The sequence below is a fragment of the Danio rerio genome, chromosome 2 (genome assembly GCF_049306965.1).
Source record: "Danio rerio strain Tuebingen ecotype United States chromosome 2, GRCz12tu, whole genome shotgun sequence".
Lineage (NCBI taxonomy): Eukaryota > Metazoa > Chordata > Actinopteri > Cypriniformes > Danionidae > Danio > Danio rerio.
This window is the reverse complement of record NC_133177.1, coordinates 36768195-36786672: the sequence shown is the minus strand read 5'-3', so window position 1 is coordinate 36786672 and position 18478 is coordinate 36768195. Positions and strand designations below refer to the sequence as shown.

The window sequence follows — 18478 nt, the reverse complement described above, 5'->3', positions numbered from 1 at the left end:
ATTTTATTTGTCTAAACAGTCCTTTAGGACAACTTTTATGCATGGTAAAAAAACAACCCTGGCTCATTATGAATATGTACCCCTGTATACATTTCTGCAGAGCGCAAAATATGTTCTTGAAAATCCACCAGAGGCCACTGTATACACTTTTTCAGATCTCAAATTTCTCATTCGTGTCCGCTTTTCTCACATAAATCCACCAGGGGCTGCTGTTGACCCACTGACCGACCGATAACCTCACCCATCCCCTTCCCTAAACCCAACCGACAGTGTTTTTTAAAAGCAATCGTATGTGGTGAATCACTTGGCAAAATTGTAACAGCGAAAAAGCTGGTAAGCTGGTAGCGCGAAACGAAACAGAAGCCGTCAGTGGCATCATACCGCTCCATAGTGTTTTAGGACAAAATGCAACCATACATACCTCTGGCTTCATAATTTGCACTCTCTGGAAATGTATACGAGGCTACATATTCACAATGAGCCTGTGTTGCAACAAAAGTTACATTTAGAGTGAAATTGAATCTGTAGTGCCAATATTTATTTTATTGTAGCTTTATAATAGACTGATTAACTTGGCAATGAGAAATAAATATGATAAATCAAAGTTAGTCACAAGCAACTTCCACAAGGATGTTAATAATATAGAAAAGGTCCACAGAATCACAGTCTAAGAAATGCAAAAAAAAAAAAAAGGGGGGGGGGGTTATATAATAAATGTGTGTTTGACCTTTTACAGTTACTCACCATATTGGAAATAAAAACTATGAACCATTTTATCAGGAAACATTTACTGTAGCATTTTTAGTCTGTTAATAATTCACGCCTTCACCCTTTTGTATTACTCCACCACAGTGCTTAATTTGTGAATCGCAAAGTGCTGGAACAGATCGGGGTAACGGATCTGTCGAGCTACCCAAGGATGTAGAGGTGTCGCGCACGAAAGTGGAGAGCGGATGGGGGGTGCTGTGGTGGGGGTGGGGGGTAGTAGAGGAATGTCGCGGACGTAAGTTAATAGCCAGGGCAGGAGTTGGTTGTCGCAGACGAAAGTGAAGAGGGTTGAAGAGTCGTGGAACTAAGTGAAAGTGAACAGTGGATGGGGAAGGAGAGCAGGTGAGGAGGGGGATCGGTAAAATGAAGTGCCAATTAAGCCCTGCTCCACCCACATACAGCGACAAGCAGAAGACACTTTACAGTTTGACAAATATTGCAGCTGCTGGACAACATAATGTTCTTTTGAGGCTTTTTAAGAAGAGAATGTAGTGGTTTAGATTGAAACTATGCAGTTTATTTATAAGGATAGTGACTATTTTAAATTATTTATAATTTCTGATGGACAGTGCTTCGGCGACCATTAGCCTTTCTGAGCAGAGGAAAGACGGTTGACATTGTCCATCCACACGATGGTGACAGGGACTGCATAATAAGCCCTTAGACGTGAAAAACAGTGTAATTTCTAACTACAGCTGATCAAATCATTATTAAACTGGTAAGAGACATTTTAAGTCGATCTCTCTCTTTTGTATATTGTAGTGCTGTATTTAGACCATGTAACTGTAGTGTATTGAGTGTGAAAAGGGACGTATCAGGAATGTATGTATTTTGTGTTGGCCGCTCTTTGTACTGTATAACGCTGAGTTTCTTTTTGGTTTGCCATCTGTTTGTTTCTAATGCATCCCCTGTTTTCATTACTGCAGACTAATTTAGTAAAAAAAAAGGAAAGAAGAAATGCCCGCATGTGTTTAGCGTTTTTCATTATCGCAAACACAACAACAATCTGGTAGTGTTGGTGCTGCTTTGGCTTTTTCGAGGATAATCATTGTGGTCTCCTGATTGCAACAGAGAAATACTGGGAAATCTCTGTAGACTGATGGCATTTCATGTTGTTCATGAAGTTTGTTGGCGATGGACGATGGCATCGTCTATCGACCAAACCCTATAAAGTAGCAATGGTTTCTGATGTTCTAACGTCAGCTGCAGATGTGAATGAATGGTGAAAGAAAGTAGTTCCTCTTACAAAAGGGTTTTTAGACTCTACATGTTTGATTTTCTTTTTTATACACGCGATTATGTCGTCGAACTGTTGTATAAATGCAATATCACACTCGTAGCAGTGCGATGTGGCTGTATATCATCACATATGGGACACTAAGCACACCTCCCACCTGTGCAGATACAGTATACATCCATATCGCACTATTCGTCTGATATTGCTCATATATATGATATAGTAAATGTTATCTGTTAGAACGGTTGACCATTTTTCTTGCATGGTTCCTATGGTACTGTAAAAAAATCTAACTTCTATTATGAATACATATTTATTTTAAGTGTAAAAAGAAGCTTGATAAATATAAGAATAAAATGTGTTTTAGTTTTGATAAATCAATTTCTACCAATATCTGTGAACTTCTTGTGCAAAATACCAAAAATACAGAAAATAATTGGGTTTGTCACATAGCCAGCATGAAGCATTATCATGTGCGCCAACACTCATAGACTTCCATAGCATACTAATTCTAAAGAGATCAAGGCAAACATGGAAAACAATGATATAATGAATAGAGTGTCTATGGGCCAGGCACACACATTTAATGTGTAAAATACATTAGATTGATTTTTTGACAGCTTATTTTTAAGGCTTGTAACAACTTACACATCACTGTGACTAAGACACGATGGCAATGAATTTTTAAAATAATTATTTTAAAAAATCTTATTATATATCTTATTAACTATATATTTAATTAATCTTATTATTATAACATATAGAATGTGTATTATGTGAAAAACAGCTATCCCACCAGGTTCTTTCTAATTCATGTTGCTTATATTCAAAACTGTGTTCAAATTTAAACACATTCAATTTTAAACTCGTCCCATATAATTAAATGTGTATTACTGTAAACATGTTTTGGGTTATTACACTAATTTGTTTCTTGGGTATTCAACAGCAGATGCTGAGGGTAGTGATTAAGTTGGATTTACATTTTTAAATTGAAGCAATTATTGCTGTCTCAGAGAGAATACAATCTTCTGTTGGTTATAAATATATGGGGAAGTGTCACCTTTGTTGATGTTAATATAACATTATAACCTTTTTGGAATTATATGGTTCTATCTGTACAGATTTGAGACATAGAGTTTCAATGTTTTTGCATGCAAACAATAAAATGCTAAACAAGTATATTTCATGCACAAAAAATTACATTCACAATGGTTTTTTTATACATGATATACTCTGATGAATTCTATACTATAATGAATTCAATATTGGGTCAAATTTTCAGTTAGATTTACAGTTGAAGTTAGGATTATTAATTTTTTTTTGTCTTTTTTAAATACTTCCCATATGTTTAACAGAGCAATGACATTTTTTATGAGTATGTCTGATAATTTTTTTTTTCTGGAGAAAGTTATTTTTGTTTATTTGTTTTTTTCGGCTAAAATAAAAACTGTTTTTAATTAAAAAAAAAAAAACATTTTAAGGTCAAAAGGCTTAAAGGCTAGTTAAACCTTTAAATATTAAGCTTTATAGAAGTTTCTTGAAAAACAACTAGTTAACTATTATTAACTGTCATCAAATATAAAATAAATCAGTTATTAGAAATGAGTTAATAAAAACTTTTCTCCGTTAAACAAAAATGGGGGTTGGGATAGACAGGGGGCTAATAATTCAGGGGGGGGGGGGGGGGGGGCTAATAATTCTGACTTCAACTGTAAATGACACTTTGTAAAACCATGATTAAGTTTGTCTATATATAACCCAATTTTGGTTTAAAACAAGCTAGCATTTTAACAGAGTCTAGTGTTGTAACAGTGTGGTGACAGTTAATGCTGATTTATTTCATATTTAAGGACGATCCCCACCTCCCACCTTGATCCCCACCTTGATCCTTGATGATCCCCACCTTATCTTTTGCAGATATATATTTTCACTTAATATAAAGCTTCATCTTGTCAAATCAAAGACATTTAAAGGTATAGTTCACCCGATGGTCTCATAACAATCATGTTTATGATTTGCCATGTTGTCCTGGTAATGTCAAGTTGTCATAACAAAGACATCTCAAATAATGTTACCTTTAACGGAGGGAATAACACTTAATGAAAGTTGTCATAAAATCTCATCTAAATCCATGACATGTGACATAAAGGATTTGGACAGTCTTATGAACACCCTTCATATAAATCAGCATTCACAAAGTAGTAATATGCCTGTGAATGTCAACACTGACCAAAATGTCAGATAGAACCTAAATTCTTCTGACTTTATGGTTATGTTTCTATGTTAGTTGTATGTAATGTACTAAATCACTTACCAATCCATATGCATATGCTAACAATCATAGCAACACGAGGGGTGCGATGGTGCAGGGATTTGAGAGGATACACAGTCACATAACATCGGTCTCCACTCATGGCCGTGAGAGTGATGCACGTCGCCTGTACCGTCACCTACACATCAGCAAACCTTATTGTTATCATCCATTCATATCATTATCAGCACATGCAAGACAGACATGCTTCAGGGCACCAGGGTAAACAGAAACGTTGGATTTAACTAATCTAAAATCTAGCACATCAAAGACATCTGCATAAAGCCTTTCAATACGGACCAGTCTTTAGCTCATCGCTTTTTGAATTAATTTGAGACTGAAAAAAAGAAAGCAGCCCCATTCATTTGTGGTTTTGTCTGGTGAATTAATTGAACTGAAGTGCCTGATTGCTCATCTTTAATTGAAAGAATCAGGTAGGAGGAGAGGCTTTAGAGAATAAAGTCAACCACATTTTTATGCAAGCCTAACTATCCCTGCGCACTTTGATGCAACAGGTGTGAACAAAGAACTGTTCCATCCCATCATCTTTTGTGTGGAGTAGCTAATGATTAAAGAAAAAAAAAAGGTGTGCTTGGGCTCAATCTGAGGAGACTGGTGTGTTTGACATGATAAGCCTCACAGCTGCATTTGGACAGAATATAAAGAATACAAAATTAGGAAAGACAAAAGCCACTGATAAATTTATGCATTTAATCTCCCTCCTACAGCAATTATAAATGAGAGTTAGCTGTTCATTTATACTGCAATTTAAATCAAGTAATACTTTACAATAAGGTTGTATTAGTGAATGTTAGTTAATGCATTAGTTAACATAGTAATGGTGAACAATGAACAACACATCTCTTAAGCATTACTTCAAGGTGCTGTATGTAAGGTTTTGACTCTTCTAAAGCATAAAAGTACCATAATATGTTCGCAGATAATTAAGAAACATAACTGAACTTTCTTGTTTATCTGAATAGCAATGAATAGCAAAGTCAGATTTTCTGCTTCGAAAATGTGAGTTACGTGCAGGAACACTGGCTGTTCCAAGAACACTGTCTCAATTCCAAGAATGCAGAGAACAGACTTGTGTTCTTGTGGAGACTTGTGGACCTGGTCTTGCCAGGTGTCTTCGGAAGAACGAACTTGAGAGACCGCGAGAACAGAGAACGCATGCTGTGAGAAATGAGATGCTGCGTTTTTCCTGATTGTCACAGGACTTTCACGCGTTTTTAACTGAAAATCATTTAAACATTACAGCATTCATACAATGATTTGTTTTCCCCTTTTCAAAATATGCACTCTGCATAAAAACATTATAAATATACGTTGCACTATAAATAAAACAGATTTTATTACGAATTTCAGTAAAAAAACATCCTTAATGTGTTTATTCCTTTATTAAGATGTCCATGGAAATGTTTATATGTTTCATTTAGGGAAACTCCTGAGATAAATAAGTTATATCTCTGAACTTTAATTATAAATATATATAAAATGCTGCCTTCTTATTTCCAGTTGCAATGACTTCTGGGACTTCTAGAGCGAGATCGGTGCTAGTCTGCATCGGTGCATCCTTGATATCAAGAACATATCCGGGAAGTTTCAAGCATCCTCTGTTCTTGCGGTCTTGAGTATTGGAACTGAACTTTGGCAGTTGATGATGACGTTCCACAAGAACACGAGAAAGCAAGACCGCAGAAGAATGCATATTGAGAAACAGCCCTTGTCTTTGTTTTGTTTCTTTTAACCCGCCTAATGCCAGTTTAGCCAATTTTATTCTAGCACCACGGGTTGCCTTGGTGGAAAACATATTTTATTCATTTAGAAAAGCTCTCAAAGCAAGCATCTGTGACTGAAATGCGACCTCTGTTGGACAGAAGCAGAACCTGAAATGAGACGCAGATTCAGAGTTCCACATGAGGTTGTTATTAATTAGCAAATAACAAAAATATTACAAACTTAAATATATGGTGAGCAAGTTGCATTCCCATGACCTAACAACACGCTACATTACCAAATTTACAGTGATAAGAAATTTGGCTGTTTGCACCAGACGCAGCACGACAGAAAATTAAATACAGCCTTTCAGAAGCCCAGAATATGCACTCACACATGAAATGGTAATGTTTATAATCTAATTAATACATATTAAACCTCTTTAACATTATTAAATGTAGATGCTGAATCACTATGTGCATTATTTCAGAGTTATAAAATTAAATTTAAAATGATTTATTTTATTTTAAAGATCTGAGGTGAACTATCTGTCGCTGCTTTCAGCAGTATGGCAGCAGTATGGCAATAAATGTCTTGTAAAATAACATTCAAACTCACATTGTTAGCATTTACCACTGAATGAAGCACATGAGGTGTACCTGAGGTAATCATGTCATTAGGTTTTCTGTTATTCAGCTACCAAAAATAAAAGCCTTTTTTAAAATATAAATTTAATGAAAAAAATTATTTTACTATAAAAAATATTCCTTCAATTATGTGCTGTTGCTTTTATGTAGCACACAATTTAAATCAGCCTTAAATTAGCGTTAAGGCTTGATAGTCAGTCACACTCACATCAGTCTGGCAACCTGCGCTTGCATGTGTTTTGATCCAGGAATGCAATACCTACTTCAACCACTGGGTTTTAAACTTACATACTGCACCTTTAATCTTTGTAAATGTTAACCAAACATACATAAACATGTTAGTGCATTGGTTAACATGCTAATGGTCAAAAATGAATTTGTTTAGCCTTACATAATGTTTCTCAATAGTAACTTTAAAACTTCAGTGAAATAAAAATAAGATTTTTAGATGTTTGTATCAGTAGTGATAGAATATATAAAACCGATATAAACATGTAAAGCTTGTAGTTTGTCACTTCCGCCTAAATGGATCACCATTATTTTCACGTCATCTCATACTTCAGTTTCTCATCAAATATTGACCAATCAATTGCTCTCTAGTATCTGACATGCCCCATGCCCTCCTTATTTGTTTTTCATTTGATGCGCTTGAGCTCAACCACTCTCACTGGCCGAGCAGTGATAAAAAAAATACGCTATTTGCTATTTTTTAAAGGGGAAGAGCTACTCTATGTTCCACCCTCTCTGTTTTTCAGCTGAGATTACATCAATCATTGAATAAAAAATGCAGATTTCAATGCACTACACAGAACCTTTCACTTGCGTAAACTAGAAAAATTAAGTTTTGAGAATTAGAAAATTTAAGTTGCCCCAACTTGAAATATTAAGTTATGAGAGAAATAGTTCCAGCAACTAAAAAATTATGTTATGAAAACTAGAACAATTAAGCCATGAAAAGTAGAAACTTGCGTCAACTAAAATGTTTAAGTTAAATAAAATACAAGTTGCAGTAAAAATGATGTATTCAGTTGAAAGGGCATCCACTGCGTAAAAACATATGCCGGATATGTTGGTGGTTCAATCCGCTGTGGCGACCCCAGATTAATAAAGGAACTAAGCCGAAAAGAAAATGAATGAATGAAAAAAGTAAGTTTGAAAATATGCTTCAGTAAATAGAAATATTAAGCCAACTAGAAAAAAAATAAGTCATGAGAATCTGAAAAATGAAGTTGCTAAAACTAGAAAAATAAAGTTGATGCAACTCCTAAAAAAATAATCAGCCAATTAGAGAAATTAAATTGCAGTGAAAAAAAGTTCATTATTACCTATCATTAAATAGTTTATTATTTGTTTATGTTAACTAATGAATTAACTAAAACCAAACTTACAAATTATATTTATATATGTTGTTCATTGTTATATCATGCCATCTAATTCACTTAGAATACATTAGGTCAAGTAAACATTAAGCTGTTAATGCAGAGCGATACATTAGAATGTTAACATAAACAAATGAAGAGTTCAGATGCAAAAAAGTCCCATCTGAAATTTTGTTCTAAAATGAGCATTTTTTCCAGGCACCTTTGTCTGGGTTCAGTAATTTCACTTTTATGGTAAAGAATAGGTTGTCCCTTAAACATGAAATAGCTGAACATAAACTTTTTGATGAACGAATTTCATTGTTCATCATTAGTTCATGTTAACCAACACATTAACTAACGCAAAATGCATAACAATATGTTTGGTTAACATTAACAAAGATTAAGTAATGCTTAACAGATTTGTTCTTGTTAATTCATGTAAACTAATGCAATAATAACTAATAACATCTTATTGTAAAGTGGTAATGCAACTCATGTATGAAGACTTGCAAATGAAGAGTAGAATTTTTTTTTTCTCTTTTTGTCTCACAATGCAAAGCAAATATACTTCAAAGTATTGAAGTTGAAATGAAGAACCACTCATACAGTATGTTTGAAGGCTGCATATCCCTTTGGTTTACTCTCTTTTTTTCTAATCTTATGTTTTAATGCTCACTTTTGTTAAACATATGTGTCCTACTTTCCCCAACTGATGACGCAGTCTCTCATGAGGCAGTGAATGAAGATTGACTCACATCTTCTATTATCTACACGAAATGAGGGGTGATTCATAATGTTGAAATGACACACAAAAACAATTTGATCCTGCTTCTACACTGAAATGTAAAAATATATTTTTAAGCAAAATCGTAATTTTCCTTAGAGCATGTGTATTCAGTGAGGTTTTTTTTCTTCTTTTGATGTATATTCTATGGGTGTTATAAAGGGAACTGTTTGCATTCACAGAGGATTGTAGTCTTTTATGTTTTGCTGCAGAAAAACCTTTCACTGTTGTTGGGAATGCTTTGGAGCTGTAGGCTGTCATGCTAAGCTACCGTTTTAAAAAGATACTGTGCCCAAAAAGCCAAAATGGAAAATAAATGGATTTTTTTTTCTTTTTGAACACAAAAGAACAGTTTAAGAAGGAGGGAAAAGGAAGGCAAAGGAAAAAAATGTTTTTCACACAAAAACGGAATTTTAAATTTACAATATTTGCTTTTTGTGAACTGACTGAATATGTGGAGTTAAATATTATTTAACAACAAAGGTTTAATATCAAAGGCATTTGTCTTTCTCTAGAGACAATGGAGTTTGAACCCAGGTCAGTCTGTGGTGGAGTTGCAGTGCCTGCTGTGGCTAAACTGTCCAATGCGCAAGTCTGCTTTTATTCATATTTTTAAGAGTATACTAATAAACTTTTAGAGATGAGCTGCATAAACTGTAAAAAAAATGCTGGGTTCCAAACAATCTCTTCATGTCTTCCCAATGCAAATTGATCAAGTTAACTTAAAAAGCACCTGTTTTATTTTTCAAGATTTAAGATAAGCCTTTTGTGTCTCTAGAAAGTCTGTGTAAAGCGTAAGCTCAAAATACCCATCAGATTATGTAATGTACCTTTATGTTTATTGGAAATTTGAGCTGTTGGGACATTGTAGCTGTTTTTGTTGCCTGTGCTTTTAATGCAAATAAGCTGGTTCTCCCCACCCACTATTCCCACGTGCGTGTCAGAGCCATAGAGACCAGGGGCCTCATGTATCAACGCTGCGTACGCACAAAAACTTTGCGTACGCCAGGTTTCACGCTCAGAATCGCTCACGTTTGGATTTACTAACAATGAACTGAACGTGGGAATGTGCGCACCTTCACGGCAGCTTTCTGGCAGGCGTACGCACATTTTTTTGTGCGTGTCTGTTTTATTTCCATTGGCGACTCCTAGAGGCAGTTGTGTTAAATTCTTCTCTACAACGTGTCTGATCCTTGCAATGGCAGCTGTATGAGACGGGTTCATATAGTAGGTATGTAAGATTTCCATACCATACAGTTGACCAGCTAAACATTAAAGCACAATTTGCAGCGGTCGCCTGTTTTCCCAATGTAATCTGAGCAATCTACCGCACGCACATTGCTATAAAGACACTATCTGAAGATGAATTTGCATGCGTGAATCAGAAACATTTCCATTCAATAAATGTGCAAATAAAATATGATGCACAAACTTATTGATGATTCCTACTTGTCTTTCTCGTGATAAATAGTGGGCAAAATCTGATATGTAGCGGGGAAAAAAAGAAGAAAGAGTTCATCAGACGCTGGATTCGAGCCGAGTTTATGCTAGAACGTGTCAGTACATGATCACATGCTTCTTATGAGGTGCGCCACTGAGACTGCTAAAAGTACTGCAACACTTTACAGATATAAACCACACTATTTCTTTTTTAAATGCACTCAGTGCGATGTTCAGACCCAACTGTGTTAACCGTACCAGCTAAACTCTCTCACTCTATTTTTTTCTTTTGTTGTTAATTCCGGAGAACAAACTTGCAAATAACACCGCTTTTCTCCGGTCTACCTCCGAAAGCAGCACCTCCAATTCACATTCTGTTCAAAGTTTCTCTTTTTGTTTGATTTTGCCATTGCTTTTTCGTTGGGTTTTCCATTAGCATAGTCATTAGCATATTCATACGGGGGAGGAGGCAGGGAGGGGTTTTGCGCTCGTGCATGTTGCGCTCAGTTTCACGTTCATTCGGATGTACAAAAGAATATGCGTGAGATTCGGCGTACGCAGTGTTTCATACATCTGAATTTTTTTCTGCGTACGCACATTTACAGCTTTGTGCGTACGCAATGTTTTAGTAAGATTTCCACGCAAGTCTTCGTACATGAGACCCCAGGTGCACTCACTGCAGAGCCACATGGGCAGAGCTGAGCTCTAGCAAGGGGTAGCTTAAAGGATCACAAAACACCAAAACACATTTTTTTTTATATGTTGCTAGTCAAATATGTGCCTCATGCTGCTATAAAGACTATTTGGGCACATATCTTACACAAAAAAAGTGAAAATTGGTTGTTTTTGCGTTATTTTGAGCAAACTCATTCTTCTGGTTTGAAACTAATTTTTTAAGCTGGGTCACGGCGATTAGATACTTGTGTGTATTCCAGTGTGGAGACTGGATGTCTGTACCTGCGAGTGCATCGTGACGTTTCTGAGTGTGCAGCATTAATTCATGAGAAAGACTTGTTTCAAACCAATCAGCGTGCTCTATTGTGTATGCGGTGCAACTTCATTAATATGCATGGTAGCTTCAAAGATCTGTAAAAGTGTTCAGACGGCAGAGAGACGACACGTTGTGCTGCCAAAACGAATGGAAGAACAAGAATTTGGAGACACGGGTCGTCAGTGTTGCGTTTCTTAATGTGCTGCAATGAAGGTTTCATTTTCATTTTCCTGCTACATGAGCACAGCTGGACTCATGTGTGGACTACAGTGCACGTGACACGTGACAGAAATACGTTTGTATGGACCATCTTTACTTGAGAGCTTTTCGCATCTTGAAATAGGGAAATCCACATTTGCCGCTTGTCTCCTTTTAAAAAAGACACGGCTCCAGTTTGGGTTGATTGTCATGTCTCTAGATTTGCTAAGTGTATGTGATCAGTGCCTTTTTTTTGTTCATTTAGATGGCAAAGTTAGTTTAATTCATCAGCAGTACTCTTTCAGTTTTTAAAAACAGACCTTAGTCAAAATTATTTCGTTACTAAGTTTACAGTATGTTAATATAACTACAATATTATGTTACAATATTATAGACTGAAAGGTCGGCTGTAAATGCGGCTCTCCGAATGTAAACATGTAAACACCTTAAACTATTACGGTCGTGTAGGATTTGTAGGATAGGTTGGTTTATGGCCCTGTAAGCTCCAGCTCCTCCTTGCTGCACCTCTTTTATAAGTGATGACACTGTGGGTTGGGGTTAACGGCAGGGTAGGTGTTTGCATTAAAACAGCTTATCGAAATATGAGCTGGAGCTCAAGCTCTCCCTCATTTGAGGTAAGCTCCACCCAAGTGGCTCTGCAGCGAGCACACTCTCATAGAGATTGTAAACCTGATTTAAGTCCACAAACCGGGATTGAAGCGTCTTATTTTATAATTGTACTAATTGGGATTTTACTCTCTTTATTATAAACTCGCATAGTTATAAAAACATTTTAAACTTGTAAACTCATTCTTGAGGTGCTGAACAGATCATTTAATTCCAGTTGCTTTGCGCATATCCTGTCTTGTGGATTTGCTTATACAGTATGCGTAACTCTGGAGACATGTTAAAAGCAGCTATCAATCAATTTGGTGGGCAGGGAAACTGCACTCCTAGGTCATGTTGCGGTGGGCCCTAAAATGGGAGAGATTTCAATACTATTTTTAACATCTGAAAATGTTTAAAAACAAACTAATTGTGTTGTTTCAGCTAATCTTTTAAATAGGTAGTTTGAACAAACAGCAAGCTTCATTTTTTGAGTGTAGAACAACTTTATTATGAATGTTTTTTTCCACCCAAACTACAGTATATACCTCAAGACTTACCATGTTACTATGCCTTGTACATTTGCTTTTCACTACTTTTGTGGTCTAAAAAACTATATTGAATATTATTGGATTAACATCACAATGATTATATGGAGTACATTTTTATATGTGAGTGAAGTATCCTTTTAAAGTAGCTTAACCATAATATCTTGTTATTTTTTTGGAAACAATTAGAAATTGTTCAGTGTTTATGTGAAGGTTTTAGTGTAAAGAAAGATGAAAAGGGTGAAAGAATGCCACCAAACCAGGCTCGTTTGATATGTTCAGTCAATTATACAACTTGTACAACACTGAATGTGCAGTGATTTACAATATAAATATTATATTTAAAAAAGCAATTTAGTTTATTCTGATAAATATGAGTCAAGCAGTGTTTTATCTCATTGATTATTGCATGTATCCTGGCAGTTCGGAAATGAAATCTGGAGCGTGGCCCTGAATGCTCAATAAATAATGTGCCACTTTCTGATCTGAACCAATAGTGGTTCCAAAAGCAAATGCAAGATAAAAAAGTGTTTACAGAAGCAGGCATTACATTTTTTTATCGCAACATTCGTTACATAAGACTCATAATGGAAGTGAGCTGCATAACATATTGTGCAAAGAACTGCAAAAAAAAAAAAATGTGTTTAGCAAAGAAAAGTATGACCACTAGTTGATATTGTGTGAGTAGTAATGTTTTTAGTTCAGGTTTGTTATTGTTTTGTTTTAAAATTTTGTTTTAAAATAAAATAAAAAAATAAAAAAAATTGTTTAATCAGAGACCCAGAAATTATTTCAACCAAATGGTCAGAAAATGTTTGTCTGGCATGTTTTGATTGTGGAATATAAGGAAATAATACTAAAGGAACTATTCAATTCATAAACAATTCAAGACATATCCGTTTTTATTTTTATTTATTTTTATTTGTTTATTTAGGGATATGAGCAGGCAACACGGTGGCTCAGTGGTTAGCACTGTCACCTCACTGCAAGGTCACTGATTCGAGTCCCAGCTGGGTCAGTTGGCATTTATGTGGGAATGCTCCTGTTTCGCCCACAGTCCAAAGACATGTTGTATTAGTGTATTAAATAAAGTAAATTGGCCATAGTTTTCCCAGTGATGGATTGCAGCTGGAAGGGCATCCGCTGCATAAAACATGAGCTGGTTAAGTTGGCCGTTCATTCCGCTGTGGCGACCCCTGATTAATAAAGGGACTAATCTGAAAAGAAAATGAATGAATGAATGAGCTAAATTGGCCGTAATATATGTATGTGAAAAAGTGTGTATGGATGTTTCCCAGTACTGTAAGGTGTGTAAAACATATTTTGGATAAGTTGTCGGTTCATTCCGCTGTGACAACCCCTGATGAATAAAAGGTTTAAGCTGAAGAAAAATGAATGAATGAAAGTATATTAGCAAATGTTTTAACAATGTAATGCCACAAAACCCAATTACTTCTGCACTGGAGAAGGTAAACATTTGGTCATGAATGTTAATTAATATGAGAAATTCTTTTTATCAGCATATAGTGATGTCACAATGTGCATATATATTTGCCAAGTGTTTTAGATTGGCTCATTGGCATTTGTACAGGGACATTTGCTTCTTGCTTTGGTTCATTTTCTCATTGCAACATTTCAAAACACAGCAAAATGTGTTTATGCGAGTACATATGAGTAATATGCACATACATATGAGTAAACTGTCCTGTCATTGCTTCGAGTGAACCTGCATAATCCATCAAAATAGACTGACAAGCTTGCTCTGCAGGCTTATTGTGGCTTTATCTGGAGCTGTAATGACATGCGCATACTCTATAGCACAAACGCACACAAACACATATAAAAACAGCCATAGAAGAAAATAAGAGGCCACTTGAAAATTCTGTTTCTCAGGATTTCTTGGATTTATTAGGTATGGGATTCAGTTAAATAGTTATATTTGTTTTATTGTATAAAGAACTGGTAATATTTTTTCAGCATTTCAAATGAAAATAATATATTGTAGATTTAGTTTTCAGAAAATAGTCCAGATAACAGTTGTTTTGATTTGATGTGACAGAACATCAGGCTTATTCAGTCAAAATTGTTTTTTTTAACTCTTCTGAAGATAAAACATTTGTAATGTGTTGTTTTAAAATGTATTTAAACATGTCTGAAAGCAAATATTTGTTATTGTATGAAAAATAAATGCTATAAAATTAATTTTTAACATTAACTGTTGGAAGAAATATAAACAGTTGTGTAAAAAACTAAAACTAAAAATATATATAAATATGAATAATAATAATAATAAAAACGATTAATTCTAAAATCCAGAAAAAGGTGGTCTATTTTTTTTTCCACAGCTGTATCTGTGTATGTGTTAAAGTGGAAATCAAGGCTCCATTGGGACGGGATTCCTGCTATGCGCAGAGAAGACTCATTTCATACAGCTCGTTTCCCATTATGAATTGCTGTACCGCATGGTTCTTTATTTCATTGGGTTGGATTGCTTTTTTACTTTCAATCAGGCTAAGACCACCTATTTCAGGTGTCCTCAGATCCATTGTTTTGATGAAGATCTGAGCATGATTGGTGCGGTCACATGCTTATGATAGTAATGTAGTTTAATGAAAAACAAACTAATTAAAAACAAATACACCAAGTTCTACAACAATTGCATCAAATGAGCCAGACATGAAAACGTGATCTGGGTTCCCTGTACCACAAATATAACTAAAACCGAGAGTGTTAGATCCTAATCAATGATCAAATCCATTTATTGGTGCTGAGTGCCACTGTTGGATACATTATTGAAGTGCAGAATCCTATCATCATTGATCTTTGCACATTTATTCCTCCTATAATTTCTACTTGCAGTCACTGGTTTTGTCCTCAAAAACATTCTTAGATGACACAGCAAAGACATACAGTATCTTATTTTGAAACGATGCTTCTTGTGCAGTTTTGTTCCCTGAGGTTCTATTATTACCTGTTGAAGAAAAGCAACAAATTTGCACATGAAGTCCCCAAATATCCAGCCGGGCAGAGGGTAGAGGGTGGCGGTGAACGGCACACAGCACAGCAGAAAAATGATGTCGGTGGCAGCCAAGTTAGCTGAGGAATTAAATATACATGTGAAAAACAATCCATTTCTTTTGAATGTGTGATGTGAGGTGTGCATATCACTGTTATCTTATGGGGGTGTGAGATAAAATGCAGGCAGATATGCAGTGTATAAAATAAAGGGAATAAAATAGAAGCAGAAACCTGGAAAATCAGACTGAGCCACAGAATGTTAAAGGGATAGTTCACCCAAAAATAGCAGTTCTCCTATCATTTACTCACTAATCAGTTTTTATGTTCTGTTGAACACAAAAGAAGATATTTTGAAGCATGTTGAAGCATGTAACCATTGAGACTTAACATTTTTGTTAGGTTAATGATATCATTTTGCAGGTTAATGATACATGTTTTCATTCATTCATTTTTCTTCAGCTTAGTCCCTTTATTCATCAGGGGTCACGACAGAGGAATGAACCACCAACATATGTTTTATACAGCGGATGCCCTTCCAGCTGCAACCCAGTACTAGGAAACATCCATACACACTCCTTCACACACATACATTACGGCCAATTTAGTTTATTCAATTCACCGACATGTCTTTGGACTTGTGGGGGAAACCGGAGCACCCAGAAGAAACCCACACCAACATGGGGAGAACATGCAAACTCCACACAGAAATGACAACTGACCCATCCAGGACTTGAACCAGTGACATTCTTTCTGTGAGGCGACAGTGCTAACCACCACAAAATATCTATTTTTTGGGTTCAACAAAACTAAAAGAAATGCTAGTTTTGCCGAATTTTCATTTTAGGTGAACTATCCCTTCAATTTGACTTCATTTTCTGTCATGCTCATCAAAAAAAATCACTGTATGCAAAAAAACCCAACTAAAAGTACAAATACAATCAAATGTAATACAACTTAAATGCAAAAAAAATATTTCAGAGATTTTTTTTTCTAGTAGTAAGTCATTTAAGTTCCAATTTTATGGCATTTCCTAACCGTGCAATCTGTCTTAAGAGGTCCTTGTGCAGTGTTCCTTAAGGGAATGCAATAATTCATACAATTACATGTCAGCACAACATCCTGTGGCTAATCCATCATATTTAGTCATTAAGAGGTTGAAGCACAATTTATTTCTGTCACTGCAGTACTTTAGACTGAACTCAGTGTACTGTCTGAATATAAACTCACTAAAAGGAAAGATAAAGTGCTAATAATTAGTTTAATAGTACTAATAGTTTATTAATATTATCACTGATAATATGGTAACACTTTACAATGAGGTCAAATATTTTAATGTTAGCTGATGTTTTTACTAACATCACTAAAAAAATCTGTAAAGATTTGTTTAAGTTAAGTGGTTGTAAACAATTTTTTGAGCTGAATTTAAACAAACAAATCAAGTTGAACATTACTACATTTGATTTGTTCAAATTCAACCCAGACAGATTGTTTTTGCAGACATAATTTTTACAGTGATGAACAAACACTGAACAATACATTCATTACTGTATTTGTTCATGATTATTAATGTTAGTTAATTAAAATACAGTTATGTTGAATTACAGTGCATTAACTAATGTTAACAAGCATGGCTTTGGCTTTTAATAAGGCATTAGTAAATGTTGAACTATGATAAATAAATGCTCTACAGTAGTGTTCATACTTAGTTCACGTTAGTTAGTGAAAACATTATTGTAAAGTGTGAGCATTAATATTAATGAAAGCATAGCACTTTTTAGACATAAAAAGAACCTCAAAGTGCTTCATAGAGCAGTTAGAATACTAATTAAACTGTTCATCTATAGTTAATATGATTAAAACTGATTGATAATATGATTAAAAACAATATGCACAAAAATAAAAACATACAAAAGAAACTAAATTAAAATTCAAATGTTTCTTTTTATTAAATATTATTATTATTATTTCTTCTTTTTTCCACTATTTTAAAAATGTTCTTAATGTAATTTTCAGAAATAAACATTGTGATTTAGTAAAAGGTTTGGCTCAGACTCACCTATGTAAAAGTTAGTAGCCGTCCTCATCTGTCTGTGTTTGGAGATGACATAAATCACCAGTGAGTTTCCGATCAGCCCCACTAGCATGATGAGAGAGAAAAAGAGCGGCACAAGCCATGCATCTGTCAGGAACGGGTGCTCCCCGTCCTCCGAATCCTCCATAGAAGAGTTTCTGAAAGAGCCATTCAGAAGCTCACTAGAATTCCAGTCTTCACCAGAAAACATGATTTCAGATAGCAAAAAAAGCTTACAAACAACACAAAAAAAGTGTCTTTTTTATTCCTGCGGTGTCAAAATCCTCATGCCCACTAATCCACAAAACTTGATCTTCATCTGAATCTAATGTGTTGTGTGTTCTTAAGTCTCACACTGAAAAAATTGCACAGGTTGATGCGTCTTTCGAGAGAGACGATCGCCGTAATTTGACTTCTCTTCAGCTCTTTAAAAAAGGAGCCCTGCGAACAGCATCCACTCAAAGGCAGAGTGGATTGGCTCCCATTGGCTTTATACAGAGTCTCGACACACGTGGGCTACGCAATGATTGTAGAATGAAGAACTGATGTCAGGTCGCCTAGCAACAATTTTAGGTCTCTCTCTCCCTCTCTCTTTCTCATTCCACTGCTCCGTGCGCAGAGAGAGTAAAATATAAATGTGTTATTTACCCTGCAATATACACATAGCCTAAAGATACAAAAACCTGTGCAATCAGAGTGATCAATTTGGTCTACTACAACACATAATTCTAACCTACAAGTTATTGGCCACAGCATGGACATATGCAATTACTGCT

The 18478-nt window shown here is 35.2% G+C and overlaps 1 protein-coding gene across 2 annotated transcripts in view; it reads right to left on the bottom strand.

Annotated features, from left to right (window-relative positions):
• The window catches only part of kiss1ra (KISS1 receptor a), a 29500-nt gene extending 11332 nt beyond the window's left edge, over positions 1 to 18168 (bottom strand). Inside the window, exons 1-3 of one of the 2 annotated variants that reach the window (XR_012388205.1) lie at positions 17688 to 18168; positions 15585 to 15709; positions 4320 to 4455 (exon numbers count right to left, since the gene is read on the bottom strand). Coding sequence is in view for 1 of the 2 variants with exons in the window: in NM_001105679.2 (NP_001099149.2) it covers positions 4320 to 4455; positions 15585 to 15709; positions 17688 to 17913 (487 nt within the window). In the remaining variant the exon portion in view is untranslated. The remainder of the gene's footprint in view (positions 1 to 4319; positions 4456 to 15584; positions 15710 to 17687) is intronic. The other variant, NM_001105679.2, reaches the window with a different exon arrangement.
• Between the last annotated feature and the right edge of the window lie 310 nt (positions 18169 to 18478).